The 20,002-nt window shown below is 48.0% G+C and overlaps 1 protein-coding gene across 1 annotated transcript; it reads right to left on the bottom strand.

The window, feature by feature from the left end:
- Positions 1-1,970: 1,970 nt before the first annotated feature.
- zbtb8b (zinc finger and BTB domain containing 8B) lies at positions 1,971-12,650 on the bottom strand. Its single transcript, XM_045695074.1, has 5 exons — positions 12,528-12,650; positions 11,675-11,862; positions 10,452-11,415; positions 9,943-10,121; positions 1,971-4,861 (listed from the first exon to the last, which is right to left on the bottom strand). Exons 2-5 carry the CDS (start codon positions 11,846-11,848, stop codon positions 4,571-4,573), a joined length of 1,608 nt encoding a protein of 535 aa, XP_045551030.1. The 5' UTR covers positions 11,849-11,862; positions 12,528-12,650; the 3' UTR covers positions 1,971-4,570.
- Between the last annotated feature and the right edge of the window lie 7,352 nt (positions 12,651-20,002).

The following is a 20,002-nucleotide window of genomic DNA, read 5'->3' as shown; positions in this document are numbered from 1 at the left end:
GTCAATGTGGAGGCTATATACAGGTGGTACCGGTACAGAGTCAATGTGGAGGCTATATACAGGGTGTTACGGTACAGAGTCAATGTGGAGGATATATACAGGGGGTACCGGTACAGAGTCAATGTGGAGGCTATATACAGGAGGTACCGGTACAGAGTCAATGTGGAGGCTATATACAGGAGGTACCGGTACAGAGTCAATGTGGAGGCTATATACAGGGGGTACCGGTACAGAGTTAATGTGGAGGCTATATACAGGTGGTACCGGTACAGAGTCAATGTGGAGGCTATATACAGGGGGTACCGGTACAGAGTCAATGTGGAGGCTATATACAGGGGGTACCGGTACAGAGTCAATGTGGAGGCTATATACAGGGTATTACGGTGCAGAGTCAATGTGGAGGCTATATACAGGGGGTACCGGTACAGAGTCAATGTGGAGGCTATATACAGGGGGTACCGGTACAGAGTCAATGTGGAGGCTATATACAGGGTGTTACGGTACAGAGTCAATGTGGAGGATATATACAGGGGCTACCGGTACAGAGTCAATGTGGAGGCTATATACAGGAGGTACCGGTACAGAGTCAATGTGGAGGCTATATACAGGAGGTACCGGTACAGAGTCAATGTGGAGGCTATATACAGGAGGTACCGGTACAGAGTCAATGTGGAGGCTATATACAGGGGGTACCGGTACAGAGTCAATGTGGAGGCTATATACAGGTGAGGCTATATACTTATTTTCCACCATAATTTGCAAATAAATTCATTAAAAATCCTACAATGTGATTTTTCTGGATTTCTTTTCCTCATTTTGTCTGTCATAGTTGAAGTGTACCTATGATGAAAATTACAGGCCTCTCTCGTCTTTTTAGGTGGGAGAACTTGCACAATTGGTGGCTGACTAAATACTTTTTTGCCCCACTGTACATGTGGGTAGAGTTATTAAAGCAGGGTACAGCGAACATCTGATGCACCAACAGTGCAGGTCAAATGAAAAAATAAAAATAAAAAGAGAAGTGAATGAGACAAATTAATATTAAAACACATTGACAACTGTGGGGGCTGAGTAAGAGTCCATTGGGGAATGCCCATAGTGGGAGCAGCAGGGGTTGATGAGGATGGGGGGGGGCTTGTCCAGTCTGGTTCCTCCCAAAGTCCAATATTAGCTCCTTTGTTTGGCTGATGTTGAGGGATCGGATGTTTACCTGGCACCACACCGTCACACCAAATGTTTAGGAAGAGGTCATAATTTCATGGAGTCTGAAGGAAGAATCCACGTGGAAAAAGTGGTCAGCAAGTTAGATGAAAAAAAAAAAAAGTTAAAATAATGGATTTTCAATTGAGTCAAATGAATTTATAGTGTTAAGAGGTTTTATGATGCTTGTATCTAAACCAAAGTAGATGATACATTTAATATTGTTCTATACATCAGTTGGGGTCTCTCTATACGCTACAATCTGAGGTCCTAAACCTGGAATAAAAGTGCATCCTTTCAGCTGTGTGGGCTAATATGTTTCCCATGTAAGTTGAACCAATGGTTGAGCCAGTGGGAAGTTGAACCAATGGTTGAGCCAATGGCAAGTTGAACCAATGGTTGAGCCAGTGGCAAGTTGAACCAATGGTTAAGCCAGTAGCAAGTTGAACCAATGGTTGAGCCAGTGGCAAGTTGAACCAATGGTTAAGCCAGTGGCAAGTTGAACCAATGGTTGAGCCAGTAGCAAGTTGAACCAATGGTTGAGCCAGTGGCAAGTTGAACCAATGTAAGTGTTTTCTTCCCTGGTGTAATGTGGGGCATTATCACTGGTTTATGAGGTAACAACCGGGCCTATGGTAAAAGTACATAGTGTTTGTTAGGTGTTAAGCCCTGTGTTAAAATATGCTTCAAATTATGACAAAGACAATGACCAAAAAAAAAAGCGATTGTGAAAATGTTGAATTGTGTTTGGGAAATAAACATAGACATGGTTTTAAAAGGGTTGTGGTAATATTTAATTCAGTACAGAATTATGTAGGTGGATTAATTCACTCTGTCCAGCGGCTCAATTTACCCCACACCTGGACTAAACTGTGATAAGAGAACAACATTTTTTTGGACAAGCACTGTTTTTAAAAAACTTTCCTTGATTTGACATGAATTCTGATTATTTACAGAGATACACAATTATCCTGAAATTTACAGTGAACAAAAATATAAAAATGCAACAATTTACTGAGTTACAGTTCATATAAGGAACTCAGTCAATTTAAATAAATGAGTCCCTAATCTATGGATTTTCACATGACTGGGAATAAAGATATGCATCTGTTGGTCACAGACACCTTAAGAAAACAAGGTAGGGGCGCGGATCAGAAAACCAGTCATATCTAGAGTGACCACCTTTTGCCTCATGCTGCGCGACACATCTCCTTCGCATGGAGTTGATGAGGCTGTTGAGGACAAGACACCTGCTGTTTCCATGGAGAACAGACTGTTATGGAGTAACGTCACCTGGTGCATTGTGCCACCATGACCAAGTAGAAGAGACGTCCTTCTCCTAGGGACAACGTCCTCCTCCTGGGGACAACGTCCTTCTCCTAGGGACAACGTCCTTCTTCTAGGGACAACGTCCTTCTTCTAGGGACGGGACAACGTCCTCCTCCTAGGGACGGGACAACGTCCTCCTCCTAGGGACAACGTCCTTCTCCTAGGGACAACGTCCTTCTTCTAGGGACGGGACAACGTCCTCCTCCTAGGGACGGGACAACGTCCTCCTCCTGGGGACAACGTCCTTCTTCTAGGGACGGGACAACGTCCTCCTCCTAGGGACGGGACAACGTCCTCCTCCTAGGGACGGGACAACGTCCTCCTCCTAGGGACAACGTCCTTCTTCTAGGGACGGGACAACGTCCTCCTCCTGGGGACAACGTCCTTCTTCTAGGGACGGGACAACGTCCTCCTCCTAGGGACGGGACAACGTCCTCCTCCTAGGGACGGGACAACGTCCTCCTCCTAGGGACGGGACAACGTCCTCCTCCTAGGGACAACGTCCTTCTTCTAGGGACGGGACAACGTCCTCCTCCTAGGGACGGGACAACGTCCTCCTCCTAGGGACGGGACAACGTCCTCCTTCTAGGGACGGGACAACGTCCTCCTCCTAGGGACGGGACAACGTCCTCCTCCTAGGGACGGGACAACGTCCTCCTCCTAGGGACGGGACAACGTCCTCCTCCTAGGGACGGGACAACGTCCTCCTCCTAGGGACGGGACAACGTCCTCCTCCTAGGGACAACGTCCTCCTCCTAGGGACAACGTCCTCCTCCTAGGGACGGGACAACGTCCTCCTCCTAGGGACGGGACAACGTCCTCCTCCTAGGGACAACGTCCTCCTCCTAGGGACAACGTCCTCCTCCTAGGGACGGGACAACGTCCTCCTCCTAGGGACGGGACAACGTCCTTCTTCTAGGGACGGGACAACGTCCCTCCTCCTAGGGACGGGACAACGTCCTCCTCCTAGGGACGGGACAACGTCCTTCTCCTAGGGACAACGTCCTCCTCCTAGGGACGGGACAACGTCCTCCTCCTAGGGACGGGACAACGTCCTCCTCCTAGGGACGGGACAACGTCCTCCTCCTAGGGACGGGACAACGTCCTTCTCCTAGGGACAACGTCCTCCTCCTGGGGACAACGTCCTTCTCCTAGGGACGGGACAACGTCCTTCTCCTAGGGACAACGTCCTCCTCCTAGGGACAACGTCCTCCTCCTAGGGACGGGACAACGTCCTCCTCCTAGGGACAACGTCCTTCTCCTAGGGACAACGTCCTCCTCCTAGGGACAACGTCCTCCTCCTAGGGACGGGACAACGTCCTCCTCCTAGGGACGGGACAACGTCCTCCTCCTAGGGACGGGACAACGTCCTCCTCCTAGGGACGGGACAACGTCCTCCTCCTAGGGACGGGACAACGTCCTCCTCCTAGGGACGGGACAACGTCCTCCTCCTAGGGACGGGACAACGTCCTCCTCCTAGGGACGGGACAACGTCCTCCTCCTAGGGACGGGACAACGTCCTCCTCCTAGGGACGGGACAACGTCCTCCTCCTAGGGACGGGACAACGTCCTCCTCCTAGGGACGGGACAACGTCCTCCTCCTAGGGACGGGACAACGTCCTCCTCCTAGGGACGGGACAACGTCCTCCTCCTAGGGACGGGACAACGTCCTCCTCCTAGGGACGGGACAACGTCCTCCTCCTGGGGACGGGACAACGTCCTCCTCCTGGGGACAACGTCCTCCTCCTAGGGACAACGTCCTCCTCCTGGGGACAACGTCCTCCTCCTGGGGACAACGTCCTCCTCCTAGGGACAACGTCCTCCTCCTAGGGACAACGTCCTCCTCCTAGGGACAAACCAGTCCTCTTATGGTCATGCAGTTCTGTTTCTGTACCACAGTTATTTTGGTCCAAAATGTTCCCCTATTAAACCACTGGGGGAGGTAGACCACAAGCTAGGACTAAAACTGAGTCTGAAAGTTAAATTCTTCCTTTCCTTGTCTCCTCTCCTTCATGTCCACTGTGAATGGGATCTCTGACATTCATCTGTGTAGTTCCCCTTTCTCCCCCAGTTCCTCTATAATCCCTTCCCCGGCCTCCATGTCATCAGCATCATCCCTGAACCTGGGCCAATCACCGTCTCCGTCCCCACGTTCCATGGCCTCTGGTTGGCCGTTGAGGTTGATGTGGGCGAGAGGTGAGTCGTCGTGGCCCGTGGTCGTAACACAGGTACAGTTGTCACACAGGCCAAAGCGTTTGAGTCCGTGGGACAGGGCTCCGGCGAAGCTTCTTCTACACCCTTTACAAACCACGGGCCAACTGGAGCGATGCACCTGGGTATCAGAGACGAAGACATGTTAACATCAATCAGTACACACACACATCTATACACAAACACTACATTATTTAATAAATATGAAAACAGAGGGCTGAAATTATTACAGCATTGAACCTCACTAAAGGCTTCAGTCATATAAAAAATATACTTAAAATCTGAACTGGTTCTCTATCAGATTAGTAAGAATGTCTCACCCCATGTTCAAGAATGGCCTTTTTCACCTTTATTATTTCAGATTACAACCTCTCACTTTCAGTTAATTGGGGCGGCAGGTAGCCTAGTGGTTAGAGCGTTGGGCTAGTAAACGAAAGGTTGCAAGTTCAAATCCCCGAGCTGACAAGGTATAAATCGTTCTGTCGTTCTGCCCCCTGAACAAGGCAGTTAACCCACTGTTCCCCGGTAGGCCGTCATTGAAAATAAGAATTTGTTCTTATATAATAAATAAAACATTTGAAAAGGAAATCTCAAAAATATCGCTATTTTTAAAACAATCCGGTTGCAATTTCAGTTTAATCTACCAGAAAAGACAGAACAAATATTACAACAAATATAACGGTTAAACATAATAAGATTAAAAAAAAATATTTTGGGAAAATATATTTTGTATTTTTTTAATAATCTTTGTTAATGAGATCACAAATATAACTGGTGGAGTTGTCACACATGCAGCTAACAAAAATATATCGAAATCTATCGCTCTACCCAAATAACAACAAAAAAAAAATGGAAGAGGCAAGTGGAAGAAGGAAAAGAAAGTGTTTGTCTGCATTAAAGACCAAAATTGGAAAAATAAAATGTACAGCTGCACCATATAGAGTCATTAAAACTCGGTTTTTCAACAACTCCACAAATTTCTTGTTAATAAACTACTAACAATCTACTATAGATCACTTGTTTAGGTACGGTCCATATGTAGCTTTTTAATGGTACGGTCCATATGTAGCTTTATAATGGTACGGTCCATATGTAGCTTTATAATGGTACGGTCCATATGTAGCTTTTTAATGGTACTGTCCATATGTAGCTTTTTAATGGTACTGTCCATATGTAGCTTTTTAATGGTACTGTCCATATGTAGCTTTTTAATGGTACTGTCCATATGTAGCTTTTTAATGGTACTGTCCATATGTAGCTTTTTAATGGTACTGTCCATATGTAGCTTGTTTCTGTACGCAGGTTCAGGAATGGCTGAAGAACTGCAACATTTACCTGGAGCTAACTCTGCACTGCTGGGTGATTTGAAAACCTTAGTCAATTGATCAATAGGATAATAATACTTTTACTAAAAAGGCAAATTAATTTAAATTTACAATCTGTAGAAATTATGAGAATAGAAAGGTTCAGTTCTTTTGTGAAAACTGGATGGTGTTCAGAGATAGATGGGAGGGGTTGAGTGGAGCTGAAGGATGGGACTGGATGGTGTTCAGAGATAGATGGGAGGGGTTGAGGGTAGCTGAAGGATGGGACTGGATGGTGTTCAGAGATAGATGGGAGGGGTTGAGGGTAGCTGAAGGATGGGACTGGATGGTGTTCAGAGATAGATGGGAGGGGTTGAGGGGAGCTGAAGGATGGGACTGGATGGTGGTCAGAGATAGATGGAGGGGTTGAGGGGAGCTGAAGGGTGGGACTGGATGGTGTTCAGAGATAGATGGGAGGGGTTGAGGGTAGCTGAAGGATGGGACTGGATGGTGTTCGAGTGAGGGGGGAGCTGAAGGATGGGACTGGATGGTGTTCAGAGATAGATGGGAGGGGTTGAGTGGAGCTGAAGGATGGGACTGGATGGTGTTCAGAGATAGATGGGAGGGGTTGAGGGGAGCTGAAGGATGGGACTGGATGGAGCTGAAGGATGGGACTGGATGGTGTTCAGAGATAGATGGGAGGGGTTGAGGGTAGCTGAAGGATGGGACTGGATGGTGTTCAGAGATAGATGGAGGGGTTGAGGGTAGCTGAAGGATGGGACTGGATGGTGTTCAGAGATAGATGGGAGGGGTTGAGTGGAGCTGAAGGATGGGACTGGATGGTGTTCAGAGATAGATGGGAGGGGTTGAGTGGAGCTGAAGGATGGGACTGGATGGTGGTCAGAGATAGATGGGAGGGGTTGAGTGGAGCTGAAGGATGGGACTGGATGGTGTTCAGAGATAGATGGGAAGGGTTGAGTGGAGCTGAAGGATGGGACTGGATGGAGCTGAAGGATGGGACTGGATGGAGCTGAAGGATGGGACTGGATGGAGCTGAAGGATGGGACTGGATGGTGTTCAGAGATAGATGGGAGGGGTTGAGTGGAGCTGAAGGATGGGACTGGATGGTGTTCAGAGATAGATGGGAGGGGTTGAGTGGAGCTGAAGGGTGGGACTGGATGGTGGTCAGAGATAGATGGGAGGGGTTGAGGGGAGCTGAAGGATGGGACTGGATGGAGCTGAAGGATGGGACTGGATGGAGCTGAAGGATGGGACTGGATGGAGCTGAAGGATGGGACTGGATGGTGTTCAGAGATACAGTGCCAGTCAAAAGTTTTAGAACAACTACTCATTCCAGGGTTTTTCTTTATTTCGACTATTTTCTACATTGTAGAATAATAGTGAAGACATCAAAACTATGAAATAACACATGAAATCATGTAACCAAAAAAAAAAGTGTTAAACAAATCAAAACATATTTTATATTTGAGATTCTTCAAATAGCCACCCTTTGCCTTGAGGACAGCTTTGTACACTCTTGGCATTCTCTCAACCAGCTTCATGAGGTAGTCACCTGGAATGCATTTTAAATAACAGGTGTGCATTGTTAAAAACTTAATTTGTGGAATTTCTTTCCTTCTTAATGTGTTTGAGCCAATCAGTTGTGTTGTGACAAGGTAGAGGTGGTATACAGAAGATAGTCCTATTTGGTAAAAGACCAAGTCCATATTGTGGCAAGAACAGCTCAAATAAGCAAAGAGAAACGACAGTCCATCATTACTTTAAGACATGAAGGTCAGTCAATACGGAACATTTCAAGAACTTTGAACGTTTCTTTAAGTGCAGTCGAAAAACCACCAAGTGTTATAATGAAACTGGCTCTCATGAGGACCGCCACAGGAAAGGAAGACCCAGAGTTACCTCTGCTGCGGAGGATAAGTTCATTAGAGTTAATTGCACCTCAAATTGCTGCCCCAAAAAATGCTTCAGAGTTCAAGTAACAGACACATCTCAACATCAACTGTTCAGAGGAGACTGTGTGAATCAGGCCTTCATGGTCGAAGAAGAAACCACTACTAAAGGACACCAATAAGAAGAACAGACTTGCTTGAGCCAAGAAACACGAGCAATGGACATTAGACCAGAGGAAATCAGTCCTTTGGTCTGATGAGTCCAAATTTGAGATTTTTGATTCCAACCGCTGTGTCTTTGTGAGACACAGAGTAGGTGAACGGATGATCTCTGCATGTGTGGTTCCCACCGTGAAGCATGGAGGAGGAGGTGTGATGGTGCTTTGCTGGTGATACTGTCGGTGAATAATTTAGAATTCAAGGCACACTTAACAAGCATGGCTACCACAGCATTCTGCAGCGATACGCCATCCCATCTGGTTTGGGCTTAGTGGAACTATCATTTGTTTTTCAACAGCACAATGACCCAACACACCTCCAGGCTGTGTAAAGGATAAGAAGGAGAGTGATGGAGCGCTGCATCAGATGACCTGGCCTCCACAATCACCTGACCTCAACCCAATCGAGATGGTTTGGGATGAGTTGGACCACAGAGTGAAGGAAAAGCAGTCAACAAGTGCTCAGCATATGTGGGAACTCCTTCAAGACTGCTGGAAAAGCATTCTAAGGTGAAGCTGGTTGAGAGAATGCCAAGAGTGTGCAAAGCTGTCATCAAGGCAAAGGGTGGCTACTTTGAAGAATCTCAAATACCAAATATATTTAGATAACACAGTTTTTGGTTACTACATGATTTAATTTATGTTATTTCATAGTTTGACGTCTTCACTATCATTCTACAAAGTAGAAAATGGTAAAAAATAAAGAAAAACCCTTGAAGGAGTGGGTGTGTCCAAACCTTTTGACTGGTACTGTAAATATATACAAAAATATGGGGGATTGGTTCAGACAACGATGCAGACAATTACACCCCAGGAATTACATTCAATAAAGAAACATGGAACCAGACTGACAAACACAGCCATGACTACGATGATGGTGTCCTCATGATGAAGAACCCAACAGCATGTAAAACACACAGACACCCCGTGACAGACGGACAGAGAGACGGACGGACAGACAGAGAGACGGACAGACAGAGAGACGGACAGACAGAGAGACGGACAGACAGACAGAGAGACGGACAGACAGACAGAGAGACGGACAGACAGACAGAGAGACGGACAGACAGACGGACAGACGGACAGAGAGACGGACAGAGAGACGGACAGACGGACGGACAGACAGACAGAGAGACGGACAGACAGAGAGACGGACAGACAGACAGAGAGACGGACAGACAGACAGAGAGACGGACAGACAGACAGAGAGACGGACAGACAGACAGAGAGACGGACAGACAGACAGAGAGACGGACAGACAGACAGAGAGACGGACAGACAGAGAGACGGACAGACAGAGAGACGGACAGACAGAGAGACGGACAGACAGAGAGACGGACAGACAGAGAGACGGACAGACAGACAGAGAGACGGACAGACAGACAGAGAGACGGACAGACAGACAGAGAGACGGACAGACAGACAGAGAGACGGACAGACAGACAGAGAGACGGACAGACAGACAGAGAGACGGACAGACAGACAGAGAGACGGACAGACAGACAGAGAGACGGACAGACAGAGAGACGGACAGACAGACAGACGGACAGACAGACAGAGAGACGGACAGACAGACAGACGGACAGACAGAGAGACAGACAGACAGAGACGGACAGACAGAGAGACGGACAGACAGAGAGACGGACAGACAGAGAGACGGACAGACAGAGAGACGGACAGACAGACAGACAGACGGACAGACAGAGAGACTGTCCATTAGAAAGATCAGTGTCTGTCTGTATTTTTACACACACACTCTTTCTCTCTTACGCTGAGTGAGTGGCTGCGGAGGTGTTCCTGACGCGTAAACCTCTTGCCACATGTCTCACAGGGGAAGGGTCTCTCTCCAGTGTGACAGCGGATGTGTCTCTTCAGGATGCCCTTCTGCTTGGCGGTGTACGGGCAGAACGGACACTTGTGGAGCTTCACAGGTACCACCAAGCCATCTCCTGCAGGGGAGGAAAGTCAATTAAACAATGAGAACACACACACACACACACACACACACACACACACACACACACACACACACACACACACACACACACACACACACACACTAATGAGTTAGTCCTTTAGTCGATGTTATAAAGTTAATATAATGTCACAATTCGATATGGTCTTTTTTTAAAAGCAAATCTTCTTGTCATGAAAGTAGAAAGAAACCCCAGACCAAAGCCTGATAGCGGCAAGAAAAAAAAAACACTGTAAAAAGAAACAAGAAGAAACTAAAGTTGAATATAAAACTTAGTTAGGGTTAGGGTACTGAATGTAATTACCTGTGTCCTCTCCGTACCAGTCGCTCTGTATCTCCATAATAGAGGAACCACCCATCCCCAGACCTTCATCCACCCTGCCTCCCCCACCCCAGAGGCCCAATCCCTGGGCAAACATCTGGCCCTGCTCCCCTCTGTCCATGTGGGGGCTGGAGCCACCTCTCAACAGCACATCCATGAACTGCCTGGCGTGGCAGCCCCCGAAGCCCAGGGAGGAGCGCTCGCTGCTGGGGGAAGGGCTGGAGGACGCCAGCCTGTCATGGAGGTGGTCTGGGTGGTGGGTGTGGAGGGTGTGGAGGGGGGGTCCCATAAACAACGGCAGGTCTTTGGTATCGGGGGACCCTTCCTCGGCCTCGTCGTCGGGGTCGTACTCGATCTTGGGGTGCACCAGTTCTAAGGTCAAGCCAGATGTTGAGGAGGAAAGGGGGTTCATCAGATGGTCCCCGTGTCCGTGGGGGGTCCGGCCCACAATAATATGAGATGGGAACTCCCCTCTGGAGCTGCAGTCGCTCTCAGAGTCTCTGCTAGGGCCGGGGGGCGTGGGGACCCTGGGGAGGGCTGCTGCCGAGGATGGGGGGTCTGTGACAGTAGAAGGGGAGGATTCTGAACGTACATTAGTAACTCCATCTCCCTCTAGTGACAACGACGGTACAGCTACAGGTACAGAGGCTCTGGAAGAGGGAGGTGGCATTGCTGGGGTTCCACTGTCAGCCGGACCGTCTCTTTCCTTCTCTTTGTTTCTATCCCTCTCTTTCTCCCTGTTACAGATCTCCAGAGAGGAGCGGATGTAGCCTTTACAGAAGGACACCACATCAGTCATCTGGAGGTAACTGGCCGCTGACATCACCTCGATGACGTTGTCGCTGCGCAGGTCCAGTCGACCCGAGTACAGGAAGTCCAGGATGGAGGAGAAGGCCTCGGCCGTCACGATGTCCAGAGAGGCCGTGCTGTGGTGCTGACCGCTGTCCTGAGGAGGGTGTTGGAGAGATTCAAGGAAGTAAGGTATATTGTAAACAGGCTATAAACTAGATTAGATCTGAGTTTACATTAGAGTTTACCCAGCCAGTGTCCTGTCCCTTTAAAAAAAACAGGAGTGCCATGACCAACTGCGTTATCAATTTACCTTTATTTTTTAAACACGTGAAAGCACCAAGTAAAATAATACACAGGCTCCTTAATTACATATTTTGTATCAATACCATGTAAACTTAATAAAAACGACTCACCTGTAGGTAGTGGACCAATAGGGCTCGGAAGTAGCCGCTGCCGGCGAATAGGACGTTGCGATGGGCCTTGAAGACCCGTCCCTCAACGACTATACTGCAGTCACAGAAGAAGTCTCTCTTCCGCTGCTCATTGAGCTCACACAGCAGCTTGGACTGGTAGCCTGACACCTCCATCTCCACAATTCTTTCTGATAGATACGATTAGATTAGATAGATAGGAGAGAGAGAGAGAGAGAGAGAGAGAGAGAGAGAGAAAGAGAGAGAGAAAGAGAGAGAGAGTTAAGACAGCTTGGGGTAGTAGCCTGACACCTTTACACAACACTCCTCAATGGGCAAGGGATTGGGATTGGGTGAGCAATGTGAGATAAAACAGAGAAAGAGGGTGAGCGAGAGAGAGAGAGATGTAGAAAGGACAGGGCTGCCTATGTACTAGTAAACAACCCCCCTCAGCCAGTTCACTCTCCTCAACCTTCCACGCCAGTCCTTTGACCTCCTGGTGCAGTACATTCATGTGACCCCTGTCTACAACTACCTACCCCCTCACCTCGCCTTGAAGAGAAGATCCACAACTGATAACCACAGAAAGGCTCTGAGGAGAAAGCTCTAAACTAAAAAAAGATAGTAGCTAGCTAGGAGAAAGGTTTTTCATCGTATCCCAGTACCTTTTGTAGAATCACAAATGTAGAAGTAGCTATATTTTGTAGCTAGCTAGAATTAAATGTATTGAGAACTACAGTAACCAATCTGTCCATGCTAGAATACTCTGTCAGCTAGCTAGCGTTACATTTATCAAACATTCCGTACCAAATCAACATAAAAGACAAACATTTAAACAAGTAGAAAACAACGTTACCTGACTAAACCTTGAAATTAGTCGTAAGTTAACACATAGGTGAATAAGTTATTGTAGCCTCAGCAGCTAGCTAGCTAGCTAACTAACCACTGCCCACTTCCTCATTTCTCCATTCTGTGTGATAGTCACAAGATTCGGCCAATGAGAGACGAGAAAAATGTCAGGTGGCGGCAAAGAGAGAGACGATCAGCCAATCACATCATGTAAAACTAGGCTGTGGTGGGCTTTTAAAGTTATAGCCTGTAGTTGTATTTATCATCACCAGAGGGCAGAAGATCACTGAGTTAGCCCACAATATAATCGCGTGATGAACCGCTTATTATTAATAAGTGCAAATAAGATTGTTGCTTGTGTTTCTCTTTAACCTGTTTGGTAAACAGGGATGGAGTCCATTCCATTTCAATTGTTTACAGTTCTGAAATGTAGTTATTGCAGTTCATACATGTTGGGCAAAATAACACACAATGTCAGTGAGGCATTTCCTGAGTTGGACTAACTCAGACTGGGATGGAGTTCCTGGCCTATTCCTCCCTCGGCTTTTCATATCCAAAGAAATTGGATAGCGGTTGGTAGATAGTAATACATTATAGCTCCACCGAACTGTCTGATAGGTTAGGAAGCTGAACTCTGTCCATTCCTTGTCAGACCTACACCAGCGCCAAAGGGTTGTTCCTATCACAGGCAGCTTGCGCCCTGATGCCCTACCTCGTGCCCTACCTCGCTCCCTACCTCGTGCCCTACCTCGCTCCCTTCCTCACGCCTTACCTCGCGCCCTACCTCATTCCCTACCTCGCTCCCTACCTCCTGCCCTACCTCGTGCCCTACCTCGCGCTTACCTCGCGCCCTACCTTGCGACCTTCCTCGTGCTCTACCTCGTTCCCTACCTCGTGCCCTACCTCGAGCCCTACCTCTTTCCCTACCTCGCGCCCTTCCTAGCGCCCTTCCTCGCGCCCTACCTCGCGCCCTACCTCGCGCCCTACCCCGCGCCCTGCTTATGCGCTTGCCCACATTGTCGTTTGAGGAATGCATGTTTATTTGCCTGTTGTTCCGGAGTAAAACGAGTTTCCCCTTTTTTTTTTATTTTAGGACAGAGCGAAAATAAACAAATAGTTCCATTGAGGGTGCACCGACCGCACCCTTTCAGCCTGATCCACTAAAAACCCCTCTGGAGTTCTACACCCCCGAGGGGTCCCGGGTTCGACTGGATGGTGGACTTCTTATTTGTTATAGAGATATTTCCCGTGGTTAACTGGGCAGACACACACAAAGGCTTGGTGGTGGGCCTGAGGAAACCGCTGAGTAGGCGTACATCAGGCCTCCATAACCCCCATTTTGAAAATGTAATTTATGGAGCCCCATAACAACTCCATTCACGCTCATAAACCTAAATATAAACCGGTATACAACGGTTGGGTCTAATCCTGAATGCTGATTGGTTAATATAACCCAGTGTAAACCACCACTCTGGTGTGTGACCAAACTCCCCATCCCTGGAAACTTGACCTGATGGAGAGAGGGAGGGAGGAGGAGGGATGGAGGGAGGGAGGGAGGGAGGAGGGAAGGAGGGAGGGAGGGAGGGAGGAGGGAGGGAGAGGTGGATGGATGGAGGGAGAGGTGGGGGGATAGATGGATGGAGGGATGGAGGGATGGAGGGAGGTATGGATGGATGGATGGAGGGGTGGAAGGATGGAAGGATGGAGGTATGGAGGGATGGAGGTATGGAGGTGTGGAGGGATGGAGGTATGGAGGGATGGAGGTATGGAGGTTTGGAGGTATGGAGGGATGGAGGGATAGAAGGATAGAAGGACGGAGGGATGGAGGTATGGAGGGGTGGAGGTGTGGAAGGATGGAGGTATGGAGGGATGGAGGTATGAAGGGATGGAGGTATGGAGGTGTGGAGGGATGGAGGTATGGAGGGGTGGAGGTGTGGAGGGATGGAGGGATGGAGGTATGGAGGTGTGGAGGTGTGGAGGGATGGAGGGGGTCTGGAGTGATGGAGGGATGGAGGAATGGAGGTATGGAGGTGTAGAGGTATGGAGGGATGGAGGGATAGAAGGATGGAGGGATGGAGGTATGGAGGTATGGAGGTGTGGAGGGATGGAAGGATGGAGGGATGGAGGGATGGAAGGATGGAAGGATGGAGGGATGGAGGGATGGAAGGATGGAGGGATGAAGGGATGGAGGGATGAAGGGATGGAGGGATGGAGGGATGGAAGGATGGAGATATGGAGGGATGGAAGGATGGAGGGATGGAAGGATGGAGGGATGGAGCGATGGAGGTATGGAGGGATGGAGGGATGGAGGGATGGAGGGATAAAGGGATGGAGGGATGAAGGGATGGAGGTATGGAGGTGTGGAGGGATGGAAGGATGGAGGGATGGAGGGATAGAGGGATGGAGGGATGGTGGGATGAAGGGATGGAGGTATGGAAGGATGGAGGGATGGAGGTAAGGAGGGATGGAGGGATGGACGGATGGAAGGATAGAGGGTTGGAAGGATGGAGGTGTGGAGGGATGGAGGTATGGAGGTATGGAGGGATGGAGGTATGGAGGGATGAAGGGATGAGGTATGGAGGTGTGGAGGGTGGAGGGATGGAGGTGTGGAGGTGTGGAGGGATGGAGGTGTGGAGGTGTGGAGTGATGGAGGTGTGGAGGTGTGGAGGGATGGAGGGATGGAAGGATGGAGGGATGGAGGGATAGAAGGATGGAGGTGTGGAGGGATGGAAGGATGGAGGGATGGAGGTATGGAAGGATGGAGGGATGGAGGGATGGAAGGATGGAGGGATGGAAGGATGGAAGGATGGAGGGATGGAGGGATGGAAGGATGGAAGGATGGAGGGATGGAAGGATGGAGGGATGGAGGGATGGAAGGATGGAGATGGAGGGATGGAGGTATGGAGGGATGGAAGGATGGAAGGATGGAGATATGGAGGTATGGAGGGATGGAGGTATGGAAGGATGGAGGGATGAAGGGATGGAGGTATGGAGGGATGGAGGGATGGAGGGATGGGGATGGAGGGATGGAGGGATGAAGGGATGGAAGGATGGAGGGATGGAGGTATGGAGGGATGGAGGGATGGAGGGATGAAGGGATGGAGGGATGGAGGGATGAAGGGATGGAAGGATGGAGGGATGGAGGGATGGAGGTAGGTCTCCATCCATGATGGAGGAAAGTTCTTCCACCCTAGCGAGCTAGGAGACCAGAGTTGTTTCTAACCTCGTGATCTTACTGCACACAGGAATAACTCTGGATCCTAGTTATAACCTGTAGGACCAAGGGTAACTCCTGGCCAGTTCAGACAGTCAGGAAAAAATCAGAGCCTTAGACTGACCCAACATACTCCCAGAAATACATGATGTTCCAACACAGCAGAACTGAGATGACCTCAGGGAGGTGACTTTGGTTCCTTGACCCTGGTTTCTCTCCATGTTTTGTTATGGTCTGTTTGCAGAATGTCAATGTTTTCTTTCCATCTCATGTCAGTTCTGTAGTTAATAGACTGTGACCAGTCTTTGTTCCAGACTAGTATTGTGTATGTCTTCTATACTCCCCAGTTGAAATGGATGGGTTGATCATCAATAAGATTATCTGTTATGTTGCCGATTAGTACTTTGTAATAAATTCATGTGTAAAAAAAAGCATAAATAGATTTTGACAGGTTTTACCACGGCAACGATCAGGCCCCAGTTTCTTAATCCTACCGATGTGCGTCTTCAGCCACTCTGAGGCTTAAAATCACATCTGTGATCAGAAGGCATCGTACCTCTGTCCTTCCTGTCCAAGACCAGATAGAGCCCCAATTTGGAATATGGTCACCCGTGTCACCCAAAGGGATGCTATACAGTACACTGGTACCAGGGACTCCAGTCCCACATACACACACACACACACACACACACACACACACACACACACACACACACACACACACACACACACACACACACACACACACACACACACACACACACACACACACACACACACACTGTATCCCTCCCTGTAACATCTCCTGACAGACACTCAGGGCCGGGGACCGAGGTATTTTCCCAGGCGGAGACAACACACCACGTCAGGCAGGCTCAGCCACAGAGAGGCCCTGATTAAAGACCAGAGACAATGGAGGAGGAGGAGGAGGAGGAAGAGAGGGAGGCCCGGGGACCGTGGTGGCATTCGCTGTCTCATATGTACCGTGAAACGTTTGAATTTACCAGAATGATAGGAAGGAATTCAGACTGGGGCTCCAGAGAGACGACTCTGGAGCAGTGATCAAAGATGGAGAAGGCAGTGGTGTGGTGGTGGTGTGTGTGTGTGTGTGTGTGTGTGTGTGTGTGTGTGTGCAAGAGAGGAACCATGTCAGAGTAATGTTATTGTTTTTGTATGTCTCAAGATGTTTTGGGAAGAAGCTTTGTTGAGAGAGAGAGACTGCGTTCAAAGCCAGAATGCATCTGCGTGTGTCTGCATGGGCACTAGCATGTGTTGGTGCATGTGTTTGGTGCATGCGTGTGTGTGTGTGTGTGCGTGCACATTATTGAATAGACTTTAATAATGTGGAGTTTAATGCGCCGGTTTCTCCTCTTCAGAGCGAATCTTTAGAGAGAAGACGCCCCTCATCCCACTTGGCATTTTTCCTATTTTGTTGCATTACAACCTGCAATTTAAATGGATTTTTATTTGGATTTCATGTAATGGACATACACAAAATAGTCCAAATTTGTGAAGTGAAATGAAAAAAATAACATGTATGAAAAAATTATAAAAATTCAAAACAGAAAAGTGGTGCGTGCATATGTAATCACCCCCTTTGCTATGAAGCCCCTAAATAAGATCTGGTGCAATCAATTACATTCAGAAGTCACATAATTAGTTAAGTAAAGTCAACCTGTGTGCAATTTAAGTGTCACATGATCTGTCACATGATCTCAGTATATATACACCTCTTCTGAAAGGCCACAGAGTCTGCAACACCGCTAAGCAAGGTGCACCACCAAGCAAGCGGCACTATGAAGACCAAGGAGCTCTCTAAACAGGTCAGGGACAAAGTTGTGGAGAAGTACAGATCAGGGTTGGGTTATAAAAAAATATCAGAAACTTTGAACATCCAACAGAGCTCCATTAAATCCATTATTAAAAAATGGAAAGAATATGGCACCACAACAAACCTGCCAAGAGAGGGCCACCCACCAAAACTCACAGACCAGGCAAGGAGGGCATTAATCAGAGAGGCAACAAAGAGACCAAAGATAACCCAGAAGGAGCTGCAAAGCTCCAAGCCGGAGATTGGAGTATCTGTCCATTGGACCACTTTAAGCCGTACACTCCACAGAGCTGGGCTTTACGGAAGAGTGGCCAGAAAAAAGCCATTGCTTAAAGAAAAAAATAAGCAAACACATTTGGTGTTCACCAAAAGACATGAGGGAGACTCCCCAAACATATGGAAGAAGTTACTCTGGTCAGATGAGACTAAAATGGAGCTTTTTGGCCATCAAGGAAAACGCTATGTCTGGTGCAAACCCAACACCTCTCATCACCCGAGAACACCATCCCCACAGTGAAGCATGGTGGTGGCAGCATCATGCTGTGGGGATGTTTTTCATTGGCAGGAACTGGGAAACTGGTCAGAATTGAAGGAATGATGAATGGTGCTAAATACAGGAAAATTCTTGAGGGAAACCTGTTTCAGTCTTCCAGAGATTTGAGACTGGGACGGAGGTTCACCTTCCAGCAGGGCAATGACCCTAAGCGTACTGCTAAAGCAACACTCAAGTGGTGTAAGGGGAAACATTTAAATGTCTTGGAATGTCCTAGTCAAAGCCCAGACCTCAATCCAATTGAGAATCTGTGGTATGACTTAAATATTGCTGTAAATATCACTGGAGGGTGAATAGTTATGCACGCTCATGTTTTCAGTTTGTTTGTTTCACAATGTAAAATATGTGGCATAATCAAAGTGGTAGACATGTTGTATAAATCACATGATACAAACCCCCCAAAAATCCATTTTAATTCCAGGTTGCAAGGCAACACAATAGGAAAAAATGCCAAGGGGGTGAATACTTTCGCAAGCCACTGTACTGCTGGGTCTTAACACTGACAGACTGATGGGTCTTAACACTGACATACCGCTGGGTCTTAACACTGACAGACTGCTGGGTCTTAACACTGAGAGACTGATGAGTCTTAACACTGACAGACTGATGGGTCTTAACACTGACAGACTGCTAGGTCTTAACACTGACAGACTGCTGGGTCTTAACACTGACAGACTGCTAGGTCTTAACACTGACAGACTGCTGGGTCTTAACACTGACAGACTGCTAGGTCTTAACACTGACAGACTGATGGGTCTTAACACTGACAGACTGCTGGGTCTTAACACTGACAGACTGCTAGGTCTTAACACTGACAGACTGCTGGGTCTTAACACTGACAGACTGCTAGGTCTTAACACTGACAGACTGATGGGTCTTAACACTGACAGACTGCTGGGACTCCCAACACAGACAGACATCAAAACCCATCTCTAGCTCTTTAGTCTTCTCGGTTCACACTCTCTCCTCCTTTCTCTCTCTCCTCTTTTCTCTCTCTCTCCTCTCTCTCTTCTCTTCTCTCTCTCCTCTTCTCTCTCCTCTCCTCCTTTCGCTCTCTCTTCTCTTCTCTCTCTCCTCTTCTCTCTCCTCTCCTCTTCTCACTCCTCTCCTCTTCTGTCTCTCCTCTCCTCTTCTCTCTCCTCTCCTCTTCTCTCTCCTCTCCTCTTCTGTCTCTCCTCTCCTCTTTTCTCTCCTCTCCTCCTTTCTCTCCCTCTCCTCTTTTGTCTCCCATCCTCCTTTATTCCATGTCTTCCACTCCTCCTGCACACTCCCAGTGATCCATTCCCAGGAAGTCTATTATTAAATCCTGGATGTCTAGAGAACAGACCGCAGTTTTCTAATGTTGCTTTAGGGGCTTATTGCACCTCTCTTGAGCTGCCGTCAGAGCAGAGTGTTGTCTGGATGGCTCTCTGATAACACACTGATCAGAGGTGTGACCCTGACGGGATTATGGGAAGTGAAACGCTGGCCCCAAACTGTGTCAGATGGTGTCTTGAGTTCAAAGTCAGAGAGAAAGGAGAAGTTGACTTGCATGGTGACATTTTACTAGGATCCTTCCACCATCCTGAATCTGGTCAGCTATAACATTCTGTTTCGCTACGTAGTCAAAGTGATATGTTATTTATGCAAATCTCCAATTGACTTCAATGAATGATCTACGGGAAAGTCTAACCAACATTGTGTCAACAGTCCATCTGGTTCTTTCTCACTTCTTTCTTGACACAAAACAGAAAGCAGGCAGAAAATAAGTTTCTTTGTGAGACTGAGCCATAGTCCTGTATGCTAGTCATCTTAATAACAGTCCTCTGTGTCTTGTTTTAGTGTTTTCAAAACAGTGACTAATATTAGATCACTAAACGATGCTGGGCCACGTGCGTAGGCTGA

This window comes from Salmo salar, chromosome ssa14 (assembly GCF_905237065.1).
Source record: "Salmo salar chromosome ssa14, Ssal_v3.1, whole genome shotgun sequence".
Taxonomy (NCBI): domain Eukaryota; kingdom Metazoa; phylum Chordata; class Actinopteri; order Salmoniformes; family Salmonidae; genus Salmo; species Salmo salar.
The sequence above is the reverse complement of the archived record's forward strand: the minus strand, read 5'-3'. Positions and strand labels throughout refer to the sequence as shown.

Coding starts and splice junctions, on each gene's coding strand:
- zbtb8b (XM_045695074.1), bottom strand. CDS start 11,848: ATGGAGGTGTCAGGCTACCAGTCCAAGCTGCTGTGTGAGCTCAATGAG. Junction 11,416..11,674: donor TATTGGTCCACTACCTACAG/GTGAGTCGTTTT, acceptor CACCCTCCTCAG/GACAGCGGTCAGCACCACAG. Junction 10,122..10,451: donor CTGGTACGGAGAGGACACAG/GTAATTACATTC, acceptor CCTCCCCTGCAG/GAGATGGCTTGGTGGTACCT.